This window comes from Nerophis lumbriciformis, linkage group LG02 (assembly GCF_033978685.3).
Source record: "Nerophis lumbriciformis linkage group LG02, RoL_Nlum_v2.1, whole genome shotgun sequence".
Classification (NCBI taxonomy): Eukaryota; Metazoa; Chordata; class Actinopteri; order Syngnathiformes; family Syngnathidae; genus Nerophis; species Nerophis lumbriciformis.
Genome location: NC_084549.2, coordinates 15,915,992 through 15,938,132, shown reverse-complemented (window position 1 = coordinate 15,938,132; position 22,141 = coordinate 15,915,992). Strand labels below are relative to the sequence as shown.

Sequence of the window (22,141 nt, the reverse complement as noted above, 5' to 3'; positions counted from 1 at the left end):
TGGGCATCTACATCAACTATATGATTTGCCTGAGAAACTGGACAGGACATAAAAAAAAGAAGAAAAAAAAAAAAAAAAGAAGAAGAAAAAAAAAAAGAGGCTTTTTTTAAAAAGAAGGGTTTTTAAGCCTTTTTAAAAAGCATTCACAGTCTGTGGTGCCCTCAGGTGGTCAGGGAGAGCGTTCCACAGACTGGGAGCGGCGGAGCAGAAAAGCCCGGTCTCCCATTATTTGTAGCTTTGTCTTTGGTGGTTGGAGGAGGTTGGCCTGTCCGGAGCGGAGGTGTCGTGTGGAGGATTTGGGGGTGAGTAGTTATTTGAGGTAGAGGGGGGCATTTTCATGGAGGCACTGGTGGGTTAATAGGGAGACTTTGAATTCAAGCCTGAGTGGAACAGGAAGTCCGTGAAGGGATTTGAGAGTTGGTGTGCAATGATCATTATTTCCGCACTCTCATCAGGATCCTAGCAGCACTATTCTGTACGTATTGTAGCTTCTGGATAATTTTGCTTGCTGGGGATCCCGACAAGAAGTGCATTGCAGTAGTCTAGCCTGGAGGAGACAAAGGCGTGGACGAGGCTCTCGGCAATAAACGTAGTGCATTCAAGTAACACACTTGAAAAAATGTTCCTGTAGGACAGGGGTGTCAAACTCATTTTAGCTCAGGGGCCGCATGGAGGAAAATCTGTGCACACGCGGACCGGACTATTAAATGTTAAATGGGTTATACTTGTATAGCGCTTTTCTACCTTCAAGGTACTCAAAGCGCTTTGACACTATTTCCACATTCACCCATTCACACACACTGATGGCGGGAGCTGCCGTGCAAGGCCCTAACCACGACCCATCAGGAGCAAGAGTGAAGTGTCTTGCTCAAGGACACAACGGACGTGACGTGGTTGGTAGAAGGTGGGGATCGAACCAGGAACCCTCAGGTTGCTGGCACGGCCACTCTCCCAACCGCGCCACGCCGTCCCCAAAAATTAAAATCAAAATTTAAAAAAATAATTGGCTTTAAAACTAAAAAATAAAGACAACTTCAGATTGATAAGATTCAAAAATAGAACAAACATCCTGCAAATATTACAATAAAAATATAGAAAAAATACCAGCAGCGGTAAAGTTCAGATCCATGAAGTAAAGAAGAAAGTGAATGAATGTTTATAATTAGAGATGTTCGATATAGGCTTTTTTGCCGATATCCGATATTCCGATATTGTCCAACTCTTAATTGCCGATTCCGATATCAACCGATACCGATCAGTCATGGAATTAACACATTATAATGCCTAATTTTGTTGTGATGCCCCGCTGGATGCATTAAACAATGTAACCATCCATCCATCCATCCATCTTCTTCCGCTTATCCGAGGTCGGGTCGCGGGGGCAGCAGCCTAAGCAGGGAAGCCCAGACTTCTCTCTCCCCAGCCACTTCGTCCAGCTCTTCCTGTGGGACCCCGAGGCGTTCCCAGGCCAGCCGGGAGACATAGTCTTCCCAGCGTGTCCTGGGCCTTCCCCGCGGCCTCCCACCGGTCGGACGTGCCCTAAACACCTCCCTAGGGAGGCGTTCGAGTGGCATCCTGACCAGATGCCCGAACCACCTCATCTGGCTCCTCTCGATGTGGAGGCGCAGCGGCTTTACTTTGAGCTCCCCCCGGATGGCAGAGCTTCTCACCCTATCTCTAAGGGAGAGCCCCGCCACCCGGCGGAGGAAACTCATTTCGGCCGCTTGTACCCGTGATCTTGTCCTTTCGGTCATAACCCAAAGCTCATGACCATAGGTGAGGATGGGAACGTATATCGACGGGTAAATTGAGAGCTTTGCCTTCCGGCTCAGCTCCTTCTTCACCACAACGGATCGATACAAAGTCCGCATTACTGAAGACGCCGCACCGATCCGCCTGTCGATCTCACGATCCACTCTTCCCTCACTCGTGAACAAGACTCCGAGGTACTTGAACTCCTCCACTTGGGGCAAGATCTCCTCCCCAACCCGGAGATGGCACTCCACCCTTTTCCGGGCGAGAACCATGGACTCGGACTTGGAGGTGCTGATTCTCATCCCAGTCGCTTCACACTCAGCTGCAAACCGATCCAGTGAGAGCTGAAGATCCTGGCCAGATGAAGCCATCAGGACCACATCATCTGCAAAAAGCAGAGACCTAATCCTGCAGCCACCAAACCAGATCCCCTCAACGCCTTGACTGCGCCTAGAAATTCTGTCCATAAAAGTTATGAAATGTGCTTGTCATTCTTGTTTGGTGTGGGTTCACAGTGTGGCGGATATTTGTAACAGTGTTAAAGTTGTTTATACGGCCACCCTCAGTGTGACCTGTATGGCTGTTGACCAAGTAGGCAGTGCCTTTAAGGTTTATTGGCGCTCTGTACTTCTCCCTACGTCCGTGTACACAGCGGCGTTTTAAAAAGTCATACATTTTACTTTTTGAAACCGATACCGATAATTTTGAAACCGATACCGATAATTTCCGATATTACATTTTAAAGCATTTATCGGCTGATAATATCGGCAGTACGATATTATCGGACATATTTAGTTTAAACTGTCTACAGTACTCCATATTGCCAGCAAACAAACGAGTTATCAGAACCTCAATTTAAAAATGGTGTGTTCCAGTCATTTTATGTTGTGTTTTATTGACACAATTTTATGCTGCAGCAGAAGTCAAGTGCTTGTTAACGGGACAGAGACAGAGAACTCCATCTTTTGCCTTTTGAAAGCCATTTATTGGCATATGTACACACTGTTGATTGATGCTCCAACTGTACTGCAGCTTATGACTGGGCTGCACGTGACCTCAAGAAAATGCAGCATAAATGTGCTGTTTTTGTCTGTGGAGTTTTTTTTTTTCCCAGTAGGGAGTTTCCAAATAAAAGTTACACATAACTCCTAAAATAATCCATCATAAATGGGGAAATGTGCAGAAACAACTAAAAAATGCAGAGAAAGGCTTCTGCTGTGTCGAAGTGTGCCTGAACATGATCGCTTTGTCAATGTAAAAGCCTGTTCATGATTTATGTACTTTTCTTACTCGCCATACACTTAGATATGAGCGGTTTTCTTTAGGAAACTTCCGGAAGGAATGGATTTGTGTGTTCTTAAGCATGCATGCTGCAACATTTAGCCTTGCTAAGCATTATTGATGAAGTAGATTAACCAATCTGTATATCACTTAGCAACGAGGCACTGTATCTTGATATTGCTAAATACTGCCGGACAACAGGGAAGTAGCTAAATGTAAATAAACAATGAAGCAGATGCATGAATTATACAGTAGATATTTGGCTTGCAACATGATAGCATTGCAAAAACTAAACGTAAAGACAGGTATTATACTGTACTGCATATGTTAAATGCAGGACGTTATACAACAATCGCATGGCATTAAAATTAGGGATGATGTTTGATAAGAAATTATCGAGTCCGAGCCTATTATCGAATCCTCTCATTGAACCGATTCCTTATCGATTCTCTTATCGAGTCCAGATAGGTTGTTGTATATGGAAAAAAAACACACAATATTTGGTTTAACAAATCACTTCACATTCTCTACTGCTCGCTACTATAGTATTACCATATCTGAGTTATTGTGCAGAAATGTGGGGAAATAACTACAAATGTGCGCTACATTCGTTAACCATGTTACAAAAAACATCAATTAGATGTGTATACAGTATATATATATATATATATATATATATATATATACATATGTCTTAATTAGATTATCCAAAAAATAGTGTTCGATACCGTGGTAGAGCGCAAAAAATCTCCTGATGATTGAGGGAACCCCTCATGAAACAGGCCTGTAGAGATAAAGTAGTCGTGTGATTTTTTCCCACACATACATATATATATATATATATATATATATATATATATATATATATTTATTAGGGCTGCAACTAACGATTAATCTGTCGATTATTACTTCGATTAATCGATTAATAATCGGATAAAAGAGACAAACTACATTTCTATCCTTTCCAGCATACTGGCACCATACTTATTTTGATTATTGTTTCTCAGCTGTTTGTACATGTTGCAGTTTATAAATAAAGGTTTATAAAAAAAATAAAAAAATAAAATAAAATTGCCTCTGCGCATGCGCATAGCATAGAGCCAACGAATCGATGACTAAATTAATCGCCAACTATTTTTATAATCGATTTAATCGATTAGTTGTTGCAGCCCTAATATATATATATATATATATATATATATATATATATATATATATATATATATATATATACATATATATATATATATATATATATATATATATATATACACACACATATATATATATATATATACATATATATATATATATATATATATATATATATATATACATATATATATACAGTATATATATATATATATATATATATATATCCCATTTGCATTGATTCCTGCTTGTCAGTGGCCTTCACAACTTGCATGAGACACAAAGCAGAGGTTTGGGACACTAAGATGGGAACGAAAGGGGGTCAGATAGAAGGATCAGCCCTGGGCTGACTGCTTATGTCAGATAAGAGCACCGCTGAAGGACAGAGCCTACACAACAACATTGTCCTGCACGTGTCAGCCTTGAAGCAGATACAACTGCACAATAGGGAAGAAGCTGAGCGGTAGTTAATACATTTTAATTACACTAAACATGCTAACAAAGCCTGTCCTTCTGTTTGGTAAATTAACACAGATGCAGCTTGGAGGTGAAGAACACACACAGCAGACTAGTTTCCCCTACAGAGGCTAATAAGACAAACTAATTAGTGGGCAAACAGACACGAGTGAGGGTGACATCAGTAATAGAAGGATGTCATTACAGTCCTAAACGATCATTACGGACACAAAAGTCTCCTCAGTGGCACAATGTAAGCATAACATCAGAGCGCCTTTCACACCAGATTAAGTGGCTTGAGTTTTGGGGGCAATTTATGGAACATTTATGATAATGGTACGCCGCTAATTAAATTCCACACCCCCGTGTGTGTAAAATGGCACGTCCCTCGGCGCCAAAAAGGCCACAATGGTGCGATTGGAAAGTTTGAATGGCCTTGATGAAAGCCCACAGCAGCACAGCCATCAGCCCTCATTGGCTCCCAATGCACCCACTCCCCATCCTGGCTGCACGCATGCAGGAGCCGGTCGTCATGGTAACCCCAGTCCGGGTAAACTTACGGCTGCATGTACACATACATGTTTTTTCAATAAATACTTCACGGCTTGTGCGAGCTGGCTTCATAGTTTATATGCGCAAGGATGACATTTAACTTAAAAGAGCCCATGTTATGGTCTTTTTCAACAAGTTGAAAGAAGCTTCAGAGGCCTCACAATTGTCTCACAGTCAAAATCCAGCCTTGATGACGGAATGTAGTTAGTGTTTAAAGAAAGCCCTACTGGGAACCTGGCCATGGCTTTATTGCTAACGACCCGTGTTTGTCCAGAGTGTGTCTCCAAAATGTGCTATTTTTACATATACACTTTAACTCTACACTTGTCCAACGTAAAACAAATAGCTGTGTTAGCTGGATGCTAACATTGCACTTTAACAGTAGCATAATGGTAGGTTAGTGAAGTGTTTTTCAACCTTTTTTGAGCCAAAGCACATTTTTTGCGTTGAAAAAATCCGGAGGCACACCACCAGCAGAAAACATTAAAAAACGAAACTCAGTAGCTGATATTGACAGTAAAAAGTTGTCGTCGCAATTGTTGGATATGACTTTAAACCAGGGGTGGGCAATTATTTTTTACCGGGGGCCGAATGAGCAACCCGAGCACTGCTGGAGGGCCACACCGACAATATTTCAATTAAATTTTGCTCAAATTATTTTTGATATATCGTAAGATAAATAATAATAATAATAATAATTTAATTTAACCTAACTTAACTTTATACAAAAGCAGATTGCTTTTGATGGTTTTATTTTTAAGACTGTCTTACACAACACTTCCTGATGTATAATACAATGCAAAAATGTCAATTTCTGTCACTTTATCCTGCATCCTCTTTAAAAGTCCAACATTTTTGCCCCGTCAGATTTGAACAACCATCTGTTGTCATACCTGCCAGCTTGTCCCATTTCAGTCCTAACATGTCCAAACACGCATTTACCTATGTGAACAAGTCATTACCTGTGGTTGTCTCTTTAATTGACTGCATGGCTGCCAGCTCCTCCGTGATTTGAAAGTCTGCAGTTATCCCACGTAAGAAGATGAGCAGCTGGGCGGTGTCACGTACATCGCAGCTCTCATCCAAAGCCAGCGAAAAACAGTCAAAGTCGGCCGTTCTGTTCTTCAGCTGAAGCTCCAAGTTTCCAGCGATGGTCTCAACCCGCCTCGTTACAGTGCGTCGGGAGAGTGACACGTTCTGAAATGCGCCCCTCTTCTTCGGGCATTTCAGCGCAACAGAGTCCAATAAGCACTCCTTAATAAACTCTCCGTCAGAAAACGCCTTACTTTTTCTGGCGATTTTGTGAGAAATGACGAAACTTGTCCTGACAGCTGCATCTCTGGGGGTGTGAAATTTGGCAAAAAGTCCTTGTTGGGTTTGCAGTTTTACCATCAACGTATCAGCCTCCCTTGCGCGCGCTTCATCAGATTCTGGTATTTTTTCCTCGTGCTTCGTCGTGTAGTGGCGATTCAAATTAAATTCTTCAAACACAATTTTTGTTTCGTCTGACATCACATGGACAAAGATAAGACCTTTTGGAGGAAAGTTCTGTGGTCAGATGAAACAAAAAGTGAGCTGTTTGGCCACAATACCCAGCAATATGTTTGGAGGAGAAAAAGTGAGGCTTTTAATCCCAGGTACACCATCCCTACCGTCAAGCATGGTGGTGGTAGTATTATGCTCTGGGCCTGTTTTGCTGCCAATGGAACTGGTGCTTTACAGAGAGTAAATGGGACAATGAAAAAGGAGGTTTACTTCCAAATTCTTCAGGACAGCCTAAAATTATCAGCCCGGAGGTTGGCTCTTGAGCGCAGTTGGGTGTTCCAACAGGACAATGACCCCAAACACACGACAAAAGTGGTAAATGAAGGGCTAAATCAGGCTAGAATTAAGGTTTTAGAATGGCCTTCCCAAAGTCCTGACTTAAACGTGTGGACAATGCTGAAGAAACAAGTCCATGTCAGAAAACCAACACATTTAGCTGAACTGCACCGATTTTGTCAAGTGGAGTGGTCAAAAATTCAACCAGAAGCTTGTGGATGGCTACCAAAAGCGCCTTATTGCAGTGAAACTTGCCAAGGGACATGTAACCAAATATTAACATTGCTGTATGTATACTTTTGACCCAGCAGATTTGCTCACATTTTCAGTAGACCCATAATAAATTCATAAAAGAACCAAACTTCATGAATGTTTTTTGTGACCAACAAGTATGTGCTCCAATCACTGTATCACAAAAACATAAGAGTTGTAGAAATTATTGGGAACTCAAGACAGCCATGACATTATGTTCCTTACAAGTGTATGTAAACTCTTGACCACCACTATATATATATATATATATATATATATATATATATATATATATATATATATATATATATATATATACACACACATACATGTGTGTCTCCATTAAGGAAAGGGTGGGGGACCCTCTAATATACGCAACCAAAACAATAAATAAAATGTGTAAATAAAGTTATTGTGACCAAAATGATCACAGTTACAGTACCATTATAATCACTGTATTGTTGAATGTGCTCAAAAAGTACACACACACACACACACACACACACACACACACACACAACACACACACACACACACACACACACACACACACACACACACACACACACACACACACACACACACACACACACACACACACACACACACACACAAATATTTTAACCAAGTTGTAATTTTTCTTATATAACTAAAATAAATAGCTAAAGAATATACTTTCTTTGCAGAGGAAACATTTAATAGTATTCTGGCTACACAAGAGCCATAACATTCTTTATTTGTGTATTTAAATATATTTATTTTCTTTCATTTTCATTTGTAAATGTTTTAAAATGGTTTTTTTTTAAATAAATGCAGATTGAGTGATCAGTTCTTTTTGATTCCGGTTTATGTGACGTCACGTGAGTTCAATTCCTGTTGAACAGTCCGTTTCAACGCCACACTGTGGAGTTTATATCCATCACTTTGTGCAAAAACAGCACATCATTTATGTTCAAAGTGAATACTGTATCTTACTTGTTTAGGCAGTAATGTGTTTGTACAAGATTAGATCGGGGTAGGACGTTTCTTAATGGGTTAATGTCGCTTGTTTTTATGTAAGCATATAAGCTAGTTAGCAAGCTAACGTTAGTCCTTCCATAAGTCCATCAAAGTGCAGTTAGCAATCAGTTTTTGGATCATTTTAAATAAATATGGTAATACTAACTGTCTGGAGTTTTACAGCGGTTATCATTACTACAGTTTATGTGCATGCAGTACAAACGCCCACAGCTACTGAAAAATATGCAAATGAGTGACCGCTCTTGTGAGCAATAACAAGGATAACTTCATCTTCATTTATCGTTCAGTTAATTGACTTTTCAAATATTGGCCTAGGCCAGGGGTCGGCAACCTTTACCAGTCAAAGAGCCATTTTGACCAGTTTCACAAATTATAGAAAACAATGGGAGCCGCAAAATTTTTTTGAAATTTTAAATGAAATAACACCGCATACAATTTTTTATTTGCTTCTGTGCTATGTATAAACCAGGTGTCTCAGACACGCTTTCCACACCTTTATGTGAAATTTGAAAGCTGGTGCAGCACGCGGGTTCTAAATGAATGGCGCTTGTCAGCGTCATTCGTGCCGTGATGGTACAGCATATAGCACCCACTACAGCCAGCGTGCCTGATCAGCCACACGTTGTATGGGACTTCCGCTTGCTCACGTAGGTGACAGCAAGGCATACTTGGTCAACAACCACACAGGTCACACTGACGGTGGCGGTATAAAAAAAAACAAAAAAAAACTTTAACACTCTTACTAATAATGCGCCACACTGTGAACCCACACCAAACAAGAATGACAAACAAATTTCGGGAGAACATCTGCACCCTAACACAACATAAACACAACAGGACAAATACCCAGAATCCCATGCAGCCCTAACTCTTCCGCGATACATTATTCACCCCCCCCCCCCCCCCCCCCCCTCCACCAAAACCCGGCCACCTCAACCGACGCACAGAGAGGGACGGGGGGGGGAGAGAAGCAGGGTTGGGGTGGGGGCGGGGTTTGGTGGTAGCAGGGGTGTGTAATGTAGCCCGGAAGAGTCTGGGCTGCATGGGATTCTGGGTGTTTGTTCTGTTGTGTTTATGTTGTGTTAAGGTGCAGATGTTCTCCCGAAATGTGTCATTCTTGTTTGGTTTTGGTTCAAAGTGTGGCCCATTATTAGTAAGAGTGTTAAAGTTGTTTTATATGATCTCCGTCAGTGTAACCTGTGTGGTTGTTGAGCAAGTATGCCTTGCTGTCACTTACGTGTGCAAGCAGAAAATGTATATTGTATAACAAGTGTTGGGCAGGCATGCTGATAATACAGATTGTAGAGGGCGCCAAATGTTGTACCATCATGGCACACCCTTATTATAGCCATAAGGGTGAAAATCGGTGAACATTAATCCCAGGAGTTTTCTGCGCGGAAGTCTCACGGGAAAATTGGGGGGTTCAGCAAGTAAGCTGCTGAGCCGCATCAGAGTGATCAAAGAGCCGCATGCGGCTCCGGAGCCGCGGGTTGCCGACCCCTGGCCTAGACCTATACGTTAGATGGCAGTCGTGTATAAAATACAGCTGCGTTGCCTAGCTCGGAAGTAGTCTTTGCCATGAAGCTGAATGTGCCAGTCTAATCTCATGTTGTGCCCCACAAAGTCTTTATACTGCAAGTGTTGCACTTATTACAAGCCGTCTGTTTAATTGGAACGTGCATCTTAACTGTAGTTTTAATGACCAAATTCAAAAGTATTGATATCGCCATGTAAAAGTGCAAATGCTAATCATTCGGATGTATGAGGCAAAATGAATGTACATTTTTTTTAAAGTACCAATGATTGTCACACACACACTAGATGTGGCAAAATTATTCTCTGCATTTGACCCATCACCCTTGATCACCCCCTGGGAAGTGAGGGGAGCAGTGAGCAACAGCGGTGGCCGCGCCCGGGAATCATTTTTGGTGATTTAACCCCCAATTCCAACCGTTGATGCTGAGTGCCAAGCAGGGAGGTAATGGGTCCCATTTTTATAGTCTTTGGTATGGCTCGGCCGGGGTTTTAACTCACAACCTACCGATCTCAGGGCGGACACTCTAACCACAAGGCCACTGAGTAGGTTATTTAGCATCAAGCTAGCGGGTTCTGGCATTGAAATTTGCAACATTACTTAGACGCGCTTTGGCTGAGTGCGGTTTGAGGTGCGTGTTTCCTCGCCAAGTGTTTGAGCCGTTAATTAGTCTGCAACCAGATGTGAAAAGATATCAAAATATGGCACCGTTTGATTCGATGTGAATCGATACCTTGGAGTACAGAGGGAATTCGGTCGGAGTCTATAAAAGTACCGAATTCCATACCACATCCTACATTCACAAATGTATTATTATCCTTTCATTCCAAAGTCGAAATTCTTCCAAGGTTTAAGGTGGATGTCTCACATGCACAAAGCTCTGCCAGCGTCAAAAGTGCCAAAAGATAAAGAGAAAAGCCGACGTGGAGATGTCAAATTAACATTCACGCGGGATTCTACTGACAAGGTCGTCTAAACGTCGCCTTTCTTTGCACCTTGCAGGATCGCTCGCAAAAGGTTTTACCACTGTTGAGCCTCCCTGGAGGCCGTGTGAGCTTCCGCTCAACGTCAGGAGGAAAAGAAGAAAATGAAGCGAGCAAGGTGAAAGTTGTCTCTGGCGAATGTGGACACTGTGTGCATGAAACCTCTGTATATGTTATTCATAATCTTACAGCTGAGGTTAGCATTACAGGTTGTGTGTAACTCAAGGAGAGCTACTGTATGGACAGTGAGATGTGCATGTGTGTGTGTGTGTGTGTGTGTGTGTGTGTGTGTGTGTGTGTGTGTGTGTGTGTGTGTATGTGTGTGTGTGTCTCCCACTGGAAGTGTGACGCCACATGCCTCCATGGGGCAATGACTGCTTTAGAAGGGACAGTTCTTCAAATAGAACTAAAAAAAATAACAATAGGTATAAGGATATAAGAGTGAGTTCATACAATACAGCAGATAATGTAAGTTTGTACTTTGGAAATAAAAATATAATATTTCAAATATTTACTATAAAATATTTGTTGTATATTAATTGAAATATTTTTTTTTTAGGTATAAAGGGGGACGATACACTCCGATTGATGGACATGACGGCTATAGAATGCATGATTAATCATAAAATATACATTGATAATCTATAATAATATGTTTTGTTTTATAAAAAGACAATACAGTATAAAAAGATGGTTAATTTGACTTATATAAAAGTTATACTTTATACATAAAAATGCAATATAATAAAATGTATTATTATTATTAAACAACATATTTAATTTTAATACAATTTTAAATAAATTATTCGGATTTATGTAGAACAGGTAAAAACACATTACGGATGGATTGATACAGCTGATAAAAATTGTATATTAAATTAGGTTTTTTTTGTTCTATAAAAATAATTCCATCCATCCATTTTTCTACCGCTTGTCCCTTTTGGGGTCGCGGGGGGTGCTGGAGCCTATCTCAGCTGCATCACCTTTGGAAAAACAGGTAGAATAGATGACAATACAATAAAGATAGATGTACGTATAGATGTATGACTTCTATAAAAGGTACAGTTTATGTATAAAAAAAAGGTATAATCAGGGGTTTTCCTGGCTTAAAGTGAGGCAGAGGTGGTACAATCCTGACCATGCGGCAGAATTTTAATGCCAAAAAATTGTAGTTTTTTAAAATTCACAGTAATATGCTGTAAAGGACACCGTTAAATGTATTGTCATTTTTATTAATTTGATGGGTAGTTTGCTGTAAAATCATAAGTCAAGCAGATATTGAAGTATTTATTCTTATTTAGACAACATTTTTTTTGAAAGTATGATAATATACTGTAATATTTGTTGCAATAATGGATACTATTACATTTGAAAAGGCATGCAATTTCAAGCAGTACAAATATTTTTTCTGTCAAAATGAAAAAAATCCATTACATTTAGTGAGAAAATATTAAGTACACATCATTTCCAGGCGTTTGCCGGCGAGATAAAATTGAGTTTGACACTGGCTTGCATAAAAGAGTGATGGGCTCCTAGCTTGTGTGATGGGGCCACTTTTGCTTGACATGATTTTGAAGCAGCCCTCAAGCGCTCTGTGGACAAACATTTCCACATGTTGTCACCACCGTGAATTATTACATTTTAACTGCCTGTTACGTTCATTTCTCTGCTCTGTTTCACCTGGACCCATGACTTTCCTCCTCGCGAGATCCCTTTTTAAAGTAGTGACAGATGCTGCCTGCCATATCTGCAACGCTAAAAAACATAAATGTTACTCTGACACGGAGGAAACGTTCTTTTAAATAAACACGTCATGCTTGTGGTTGGAGTAACTCCTTTTAGTTGACCTATAGTCAATCCGTACCGTCATGAAACTCTACCTGATCCTATGCAAACTTCTAATAAATTCTTCAATCACACGATCTATTATAATTAGTCAGAAAAGGTTGGAAACGAAGATAACACTACTAGCTGTGTTCATTTACCAGAGACAAAATGTTCACAGCACAGTCTGGAGTGTTCTGTAAGAGTCCAGTGATCAGTCCGTATCATGCTCCGTATGGCAGAAATCCACTTGTTACGGCGGTCAACGTTATGCACCAAGTAGCGGGGAAAAACACGATTTGATCTGTTTCTTCTTCTGTAGTTGCTTCAGGTCTTTCCGGTGCATCGCTGTCGATGTAGCGCCTCTATAGTGGCGCAACGCTGCAACTGCAGTTTAAATACGTAGCTGCCGCAGAGGGACATTAATCGCTCAATCAACACTGTGTTGAGCGATATCAATCGCTCTGGCTGGGGGCGGCACACAATTAGCTGCCACGCAATTTTTAACGTAGGAAAAAGCCTTAATAGATATTTAATACAAAACTATGTACCGTATTTTTTGGAGTATAAGTCGCACCTGACGAAAATGCATAATAAAAAAGGAAAACAACATATATAAGTCGCACTGGAGCCCGGCCAAACTATGAAAAAAACTGCGACTTATAGTCTGAAAAATACGGTATATAAAATATTTATTTCAACAAAAAAAAAAGTATTTTCAATTTAGGTAGAACAGAAAAATACAATACAGCTCGATTGATATAACTGATAAAAACTGTATATTTAAACAGCTAAAACATAAATGTTTAATATAATGTTTTCATTGTAAATAAACGACGATTACTTAAAAACGGTTTCATGCAAAGTTGAAAAGGTGACAATACACTATAACAGTGTTTTTCAACCACTGCGCCGCGGCACAGTAGTGTGCCGTGGGAGACAGTCTGGTGTGTTGTGGGAGATTATCTAATTTCACCTATTTGGGTTAAAAATATATTTTGCAAAACAGTAATTATAGTCTGCAAATGATGTGTTGTTGTTGAGTGTCGGTGCTGTCTAGAGCTCGGCAGAGTAACCGTGTAATACTCTTCCATATCAGTAGGTGGCAGCCGGTAGCTATTTGCTTTGTAGATGTCGGAAACAGCGGGAAGCAGTGTGTAGGTAAAAAAGGTGTCTAATGCTTAAACCAAAAATAAACAAAAGGTGAGTGCCCTAAGAAAAGGCATTGAAGCTAAGGGAAGGCTATGCAGAACGAAACTAAAACTGAACTGGCTACAAAGTAAACAAAAACAAAATGCTGGACAACAGCAAAGACTTACTGTGGAGCAAAGACAAAGTACACCCGAACATGACATGACAATCAACAATGTCCCCACAAAGAAGGATTAAAAACAACTGAAATATTCTTGATTGCTAAAACAAAGTAGATGCGGGAAATAGCGCTCAAAGGAAGACATGAAACTGCTACAGGAAAATACCAAAAAAAGAGAAAAAGCCACCAAAATAGGAGCACAAGACAAGAACTAAAACACTACACACAGGAAAACAGCAAAAAACTCCAAATAAGTCACGGCGTGATGTGACAGGTGGTGACAGTACACCTACTTTGAGACAAGACCTATAGTGATGCATGCTTGGTTATGGTTTAAAGTCATATCCAACAATTGCGACAACGACTCTTTACTGTCAACTGAGTTTCGTTTTTTCATTATTTCTGCTGGTGGTGTGCCTCCGCATTTTTCAAACGCAAAAAATGTGCCTCGGCTCAAAAAAGGTTGAAAAACACAAATTACAATACCCATCCATTTTCTACCGCTTGTCCCTCTCGGGGTCGCGGGGGTTGCTGGAGCCTATCAACTGCATTCGGGCGGAAGGCGGCGTACACACCTGGACAAGTCGCCACCTCATCACAGGGGCCAGCACAGATAGACAGATAACATTCACACACTAGGGACCAATTTAGTGTTGCCAATCAACCTATCCCCAGGGTCATGTATTTGGAGGTGGGAGGAAGCCGGAGTACCCGGAGGGAACCCACGCAGTCACGGGGGAGAACATGCAAACTCCACACAGAAAGACCACAGATCGAACCCAGGACCTTCGTATTGTGAGGCACATGTACTAACCCCTGTACCACCGTGCTGCCTTAAATTACAATACAATCATTTTAAATTAAAAAAAATACAATTTTAAATTGTAGGTGGCCTATTGGACACCAAACCCACACACAGTCAACAAATAGAAACTAGACTACAAAAGGGGTCCCACTCTTTCCAAGAACGAGGAAAAAAAGCCCCCAAAGTAAACAAGTGCACTGCACACGCTAATATGCAAACACTCCACTCCCACTCTGGTTGTTTGGAGTGTGAACCCACACAACTCTCCTCATGACTCCTGTCCCAAGCGTGCACACACACAAAAGTGCTGCAGCAGCCCCGCCAGGACGCTGCAACTTCAGCCACACTTCTCCACGAGCCCCGCATGGCTAATACGTCCCCCCCGCACAGCCCGCTGCCTACCTTGGGTGAGCGTGCCCATAAGGAAGCGGTAGAAGTAGCGAGCCACCTTGGTCAGCTGCCGCTTGCAGCGTTTCCTGCACTGGCTCATTTTGATGCAGCTGTGCTGGAGCGGATGTTAGCACTCGGCTGGCGAGTCTGCCTGGGGAAGCAGAAGTCCAAGGTAGGAGGGGTGGAGAGTGTGTAGAGGTAAGTGTGTGTGTGTGTGTGTGTGTGTGTGTGTGTGTGTGTGTGTGTGTGTGTGTGTGTGCGTGTTGCTATAAAACTCTCTCTCCTCCTCCTCGCTCACTCCATCCCTACCCTCTCTGACTCTCTCTCCAGCCTCCCCTCCACCTGTAGAGTGCCGCTTGTCAATCACTCGCCGGCTCCGTCTCTCCTCCCCCTCATCTCGCCGTGAGCAGGGGTGCGCTCTCATTGGCTGAGAGGGGAGGGAAATTACGGCCCGTTGAGGGTGTGTTTCTATTTTCCAGGCTGCACATTTATCTTTGAGGGGACATTTTGGCTAAAAAAAAACAAAAAAAACGCTAGGGTGAGCTCATTTCACCCCATTAGACTCTGTGTGTGTGTGTGTGTGTGTGTGTGTGTGTGTGTGTGTGTGTGTGTGTGTGTGTGTGTGTGAGTGTGTGTGTGTGTGAGTGTGTGTGTGTACGTGTTATAGTACTAGGAGGTTGGCTTGAGTGGCAGCTGGTGGTTTTTCTCCGACTCCTTCTTGTTGATGTTCACCCTCCCTCCCTCCCTCTCCACTCACTGCTCATATAACGATGACAGCCTGCAGAAGCGAGACTGTGTGTGTGTGTGTGTGTGTGTGTGTGTGTGTGTGTGTGTGTGTGTGTGTGTTCTTGTATTTCCATCCTTCTTGAGACATCAACAAGGAAAAGTACCTTCCATATGTGAAGGAGTTAGGACATAAATCATGGTCCCAATACGGAAAACCATTGCATCTAATAGAGAATGTCTCGTTTGCACCCCTGGTGGTGAGATATATCAAAATGAGGGTGGTCCCAAAAAGGAGGGATTTTTTAAATTGACTGTGTGTCGGTTTTAAAAGTGCTCCCCACTCTGGTCAACGTATGAAATAACAAGTGTGTGTAAAAATTCGAAGTGCTCCCCCTCTGGCCAACATATGTAATATCAAGGGTGTGTAAAAAATTTAAATGTGCCCCCTTTAGCCAAAATTAATTAAAACAATAAACTAAATATGTATATAGAGACATACTGTAATAACTTGAAGTAAAACAATAAATAAATTAACTAAAAGTAGTCTTTTTCTCACAATGTGTCGACTTATAAAATTGGGAACAATTTCTCATATTCTTTGTTTCTGTAATTATTGCAATATTTTCTCGTCAAATTATGACTTTTTCATTCTGACTTTTTAATGCAAAATGGTGACATTTGTCATGCAAAATTCTGACTTTTATCACAATATTGCCAGTTATTTTTTGTTCTTGTAAAATAGTGAAACCTTTGGTATAAAATTATGACCTTTGTCATCATTTTTCCGAGTAAAATTCAGATTATTATTATAATATTACCAAAATTGTAAAGTTTTCTTATAAAATTGTGACTTTTGTCGAGTAAAATTACGACTCTTCATAAAATTGCACAAATGTTCAGTTTTTCTTGTAAAATTTTGACTTGCGTTGAGTAAAATTAGGACTTTTAATGCTGCCAACATTCTAAGTTTTTCTTGTGAAATTGTGACCTTTTCCGTGTGAAATTCCAACTAATTTTTCACAACAAGGTTTTTTTTGTATTTGCGTAGTATGTAAAAATTAATGTAAATACAAATCTTTATGCATCTAGAAAGGGTGGTCCCAAAGAGGTAGGCATTTTTTGGAGGTCTCAAGAAGGCAAGAAATACAAAAATGTGTGTGTGTGTTCTTGTATTCCTACCCTTCTTGAGACATCAACAAGGAAAAGTAGCTTCCATATGAGAAGCGGTGAACAAGTTAAAACATAAATCATAGTTCCAAAACGGAAAACTATTGCATCTAATAGAGAATGTCTCATTTGCACCCCTGGTGGTGAAATCTATCAAAATAAGGGTGGTCCCAAAAAGGAGGGATTTTTCAAATTGACTGTGTGTCGGTTTTAAAAGTGCTCCGTCGACATATGAAATAACATGTGTGTGTAAGAAATTGAAATGCGCCCCCTTTGGCCAAAATGTATTCAAAAAAATGAAATATGTATGTATATAGAGACATACTGTAATAACTTGAAGTAAATAATGAAGATTAAAAACCAATTACAAATTTTTTTTTTAAAACAAATTAATTGTGAAGTGAATTATATTTATATAGTGCTTTTTCTCTAGTGACTCAAAGCGCTTTACATTGTGAAACCCAATATCTAAGTTACATTTAAACCAGTGTGGGTGGCACTGGGAGCAGGTGGGTAAAGTGTCTTGCCCAAGGACACAACGGCAGATGGCGGAAGCGGGGGTCGAAACTGGAACCCTCGAGTTGCTGGCAAGGCCACTGTACCAACCAAGCTATACCGCCCCAATTAACTAATTAACTAAAAGCAGTCTTTTCTCACAATGTGTCAACTTTTTTCTTATAAAATTGGGAACAATTTCTCATATTCTTTCTGTTTCTGTAATATTACAATGTTTTCTCATAAAAGCATTACTTTTTTATGTAAAATTATTACTTTTTAATGCAAAATGGAGATATTTGCCATATAAAAGTCTGACTTTTATCACAATATCGCCAATTTTTTTGTTGTTCTTGTAAAATAGTGAATTTTTTTTGGTAAAATTATGACTTTCGTCATCATTTTGCCTAGTAAAATACCAATTATTATTATAATATTGCCAACATTTTAAAGGTTTTTTTTAAATAAAATTGTGACTTTTGTCGGTTAAAATTATGACTCTTCATAAAATTGCCAAAATGTTAAGCTTTTCTTTTAAAATTGCGACTTTTAATGAGTAAAATTCCAACCTTTATCGTAATATTTCACAAATGTTCAGTTTTTCTTGTAAACTTTTCACTTGCGTTGAGTAATATGACAACTTTTATTATAATACTGCCAAAATTCTAAAGTTTTTCTTGTGAAACTGTGACCTTTTTCTTGTGAAATTCCAACTCATTTTACACAACAAGCTTTTCTATATGTGCATAGTTTGTATATATTATTAATGTTGTAAATACAAATACTTACATATCTAGAAAGGGTGGTCCTAAAGAGGTAGGCATTTTTCAGAGGTCTCAAGAATGTAAGAAATACAAGAATGTGTGTGTGTGTGTGTGTGCGTGTGCGTGTGTGTGTGTGCGTGCGTGTGTGTTAAAGCCAGCTGGAGGTTGTGCAAAGTGTCACAGGAAACAAAACAAACCCATTAATTAGCATCACACACTAGCTTTACGTCTCTGTCTGTCTGTCTCGTTAGCGTCCTCTCGGCGCAGAAGAGGAGGAGGACATAAATGGCGAGGTGAAGGGACAGCGAAGGATGAGTAAAAACAAAGACAAGGGGGAGTCGGGGAGGCATAATCAGTTTTCTATCTTAAAAAAAACAAAAAAGTCGGACAAATAGCAGTTGTCAGAAGCTTTCGATTAACAGATTATGGTGTGTCCCCAGAGGATGAGCGAGGAGGAGGCGCTAAACCTTGTGGGATTGAGGAAGAAAGGTAATTATGTAAAGCCGGTCTTTATCATCCTGCCTCTCATTCAAGTCCACGCTTGCAGTCACTGACCTCCCTCACCTTGCTCATCCACGCTATGTCACGTCCCCTAAACTGCCGACACCTCGACTTCCTCCTCCGACGCTGCGTTCAAAAATGATACCGTTACCACAGCAACCGTGACGACTCCATGGATTTTTTTATTTTTTTTTTGTAAGTGTGTGTGAGGCAGACACATGCATGCACACTTGCCAAACCAAAGCGCACACGCCCTCCCTCCAGGTCGGAAATGGAAATCAATGGAAAGGCAGGCAAATGTTTCCTGGCTAAGCGTCCACGTTGTAAAAGTCACGGTGTGGGGACATGAACAATGTAACCCAGAGGGCACCTTGGAAAAGGGTCTGCAACTTTCATCACCATCGGAACAAGATGAAACAACCTTGTCACAGGGCACGGATGTTTCATCTAGGGCTGGGCGATGATATGATCGTGATTGTTGATCGCGATTCACTTGCGTTCGATCACGATAGCATGTACAAATTAGGGCTGGGCGATATGGCCTTTTTTTAATATCTCGATTTTTTAGGCCATGTCACGATACACGATATATATCTCCATATTTTGCCTTAGCCTTGAATGAACACTTGATGCATATAATCACAGCAGTATGATGATTCTATGTGTCTACATTAAAACATTCTTCTTCATACTGCATTAATATATGCTCATTTTAAAGGGGAACATTATCACCAGACCTATGTAAGCGTCAATATATACCTTGATGTTGCAGAAAAAAAGACCATATATTTTTTTAACCGATTTCCGAACTCTAAATGGGTGAATTATGGCGAATTAAATGCCTTTCTATTATTCGCTCTCGGAGCAATGACGTCACAACGTGACGTCACATCGGGAAGCAATCCGCCATTTTCTCAAACACCGAGTCAAATCAGCTCTGTTATTTTCCGTTTTTTCGACTGTTTTCCGTACCTTGGAGACATCATGCCTCGTCGGTCTGTTGTCGGAGGGTGTAACAACACGAACAGGGACGGATTCAAGTTGCACCAGTGGCCCAAAGATGCGAAAGTGGCAAGAAATTGGACGTTTGTTCCGCACACTTTACCGACGAAAGCTATGCTACGACAGAGATGGCAAGAATGTGTGGATATCCTGCGACACTCAAAGCAGATGCATTTCCAACAACGATAAAGTCAAAGAAATCTGCCGCCAGACCCCCATTGAATCTGCCGGAGTGTGTGAGCAATTCAGGGACAAAGGACCTCGGTAGCACGGCAAGCAATGGCGGCAGTTTGTTCCCGCAGACGAGCGAGCTATACCCCCTGGATGTCTTGGCTCACACCGTCCCTTATGCCACCGAAGATGATCAAGAGAAGAATATCGACCCTAGCTTCCCTGGCCTGCTGACATCAACTCCAAAACTGGACAGATCAGCTTTCAGGAAAAGAGCGCAGATGAGGGTATGTCTACAGAATATATTAATTGATGAAAATTGGGCTGTCTGCACTCTCAAAGTGCATGTTGTTGCCAAATGTATTTCATATGCTGTAAACCTAGTTCATAGTTGTTAGTTTCCTTTAATGCCAAACAAACACATACCAATCGTTGGTTAGAAGGCGATCGCCAAATTCATCCTCGCTTTCTCCCGTGTCGCTGGCTGTCGTGTCATTTCGTCGGTTTCGCTTGCATACGGTTCAAACCGATATGGCTCAATAGCTTCAGTTTCTTCTTCAATTTCGTTTTCGCTACCTGCCTCCACACTACAACCATCCGTTTCAATACATGCGTAATCTGTTGAATCGCTTAAGCCGCTGAAATCCGAGTCTGAATCCGAGCTAATGTCGCTATAGCTTGCTGTTCTATGCGCCACGTTTGTTTGTGTTGGCATCACTGTGTGACGTCACAGGAAAATGGACGGGTGTATATAACGATGGTTAAAATCAGGCACTTTGAAGCTTTTTTTTAGGGATATTGCGGGATGGGTAAAATTTTGAAAAAAACTTCGAAAAATAAAATAAGCCACTGGGAACTGATTTTTAATGGTTTTAACCCTTCTGAAATTGTGATAATGTTCCCCTTTAAACTTTCATGCAGAGAGCGAAATCACAACTGAGTCAATTTACCAAAACTGTATTCATCAAACAGTTATTAAGCAGTGGCACAAACATTCATGTCATTTCAAAACAGAAAGTGCAAGATTGTCTGAGACATTTTAAAACAAGCTATGAGTGCACTTTTTGTGCATGATGTCACTAAGATGACAAATCAAAACAACACTAAATTAAAGTGCACTTTTTGTACAGAACACCACTACAATAGTTTAAAACAAATAAAGTGCACTTTTGTGCATGATGTCACACAAGATATTTCAATAACTGTCAAATAAAAATGAGCTGCATAATAGGAAATCAAATAGTGTATGTCCTTCGCTATGTGGTAGGTCCCTGCGAACGTTATCTCCTTCTGTTGTTGACTATTTTTTTCATACGGTGTTGATGTGGAAATGGTTGCCTCGGCATTTTGTTGGTGTGGCACCGAACGGAGATGTTGACATGCGGAGTAAGCACTCTTCATTCTCTAGCAGGTGACTTTTCAAATGATGCTACATATTAGCAGTAATGCTACTTTTTGTAGCAACACTTTTGCCCCACACTTGACAATTTACGGTTGTCTGTTCGACATATTCCCACTTGAAGCCAAACCACCGCCAGACGATGGACCCCCTGCTGTTTTTCTTGGGAATTAATTCTTCCTTCATTTGTTACCAGATTCGCACCTTCTTTCTCTCGTATTACCACTCGCACCACAGCTAACGTTACCCATGCCGCTACCTCTCTGCTCCGCGAAGGCGTATACGTATGTGACGTATGTAAGGTGCGCTTGTTTTATGTCTCTGTGAGAAGGAGAGACAAAAAAGAGTGAGAAGAGCCTGTAGTGTAATGCCCGCAGCTAAAAGCAACTGCGTGAGAATGTATACTTGAATATCACGATATAGTCATTTTCTATATCGCACAGAGACAAACCCGCGATATATCAAGTATATCGATATATCGCTCAGCCCTAGTACAAATATACATGAAAACACTCCTACAGACATCACATACGGGACAGTTTAGTGAGTATGAATAGCTTTAGTTATATTGTAAAACTTAAGTGATAACTGAAGAAACCATACGAGTAGAAACGCTATGGACGACTAGTAAAGGGAACGGCACTTGTACTTCCAGTTCAAAGTGCTAAACAGAAGGAAATACTGCCTACTTTTCAAATGACCAAGTCGAGGTAATCTATCTCATCTTCATATATATCCATCCATCCATTTTCTACAGCTTGTCCCTCTCGGGGTCGCGG

At 40.8% G+C, this 22,141-nt stretch overlaps 1 protein-coding gene across 5 annotated transcripts in view; it reads right to left on the bottom strand.

The window, feature by feature from the left end:
* Positions 1–22,141, bottom strand: part of LOC133593888 (A-type potassium channel modulatory protein KCNIP2-like) — a 375,917-nt gene that overhangs the window by 177,398 nt on the left and 176,378 nt on the right. Inside the window, exon 1 of one of the 5 annotated variants that reach the window (XM_061946744.1) lies at positions 15,150–15,409. The exons of the other annotated variants lie outside the window; for them this stretch is intronic. Coding sequence (XP_061802728.1) covers positions 15,150–15,237 — 88 coding nt within the window. The 5' untranslated portion in view covers positions 15,238–15,409. Of the gene's footprint in view, positions 1–15,149; positions 15,410–22,141 lie in introns of those variants that run through there. 5 annotated transcript variants of the gene reach the window in all.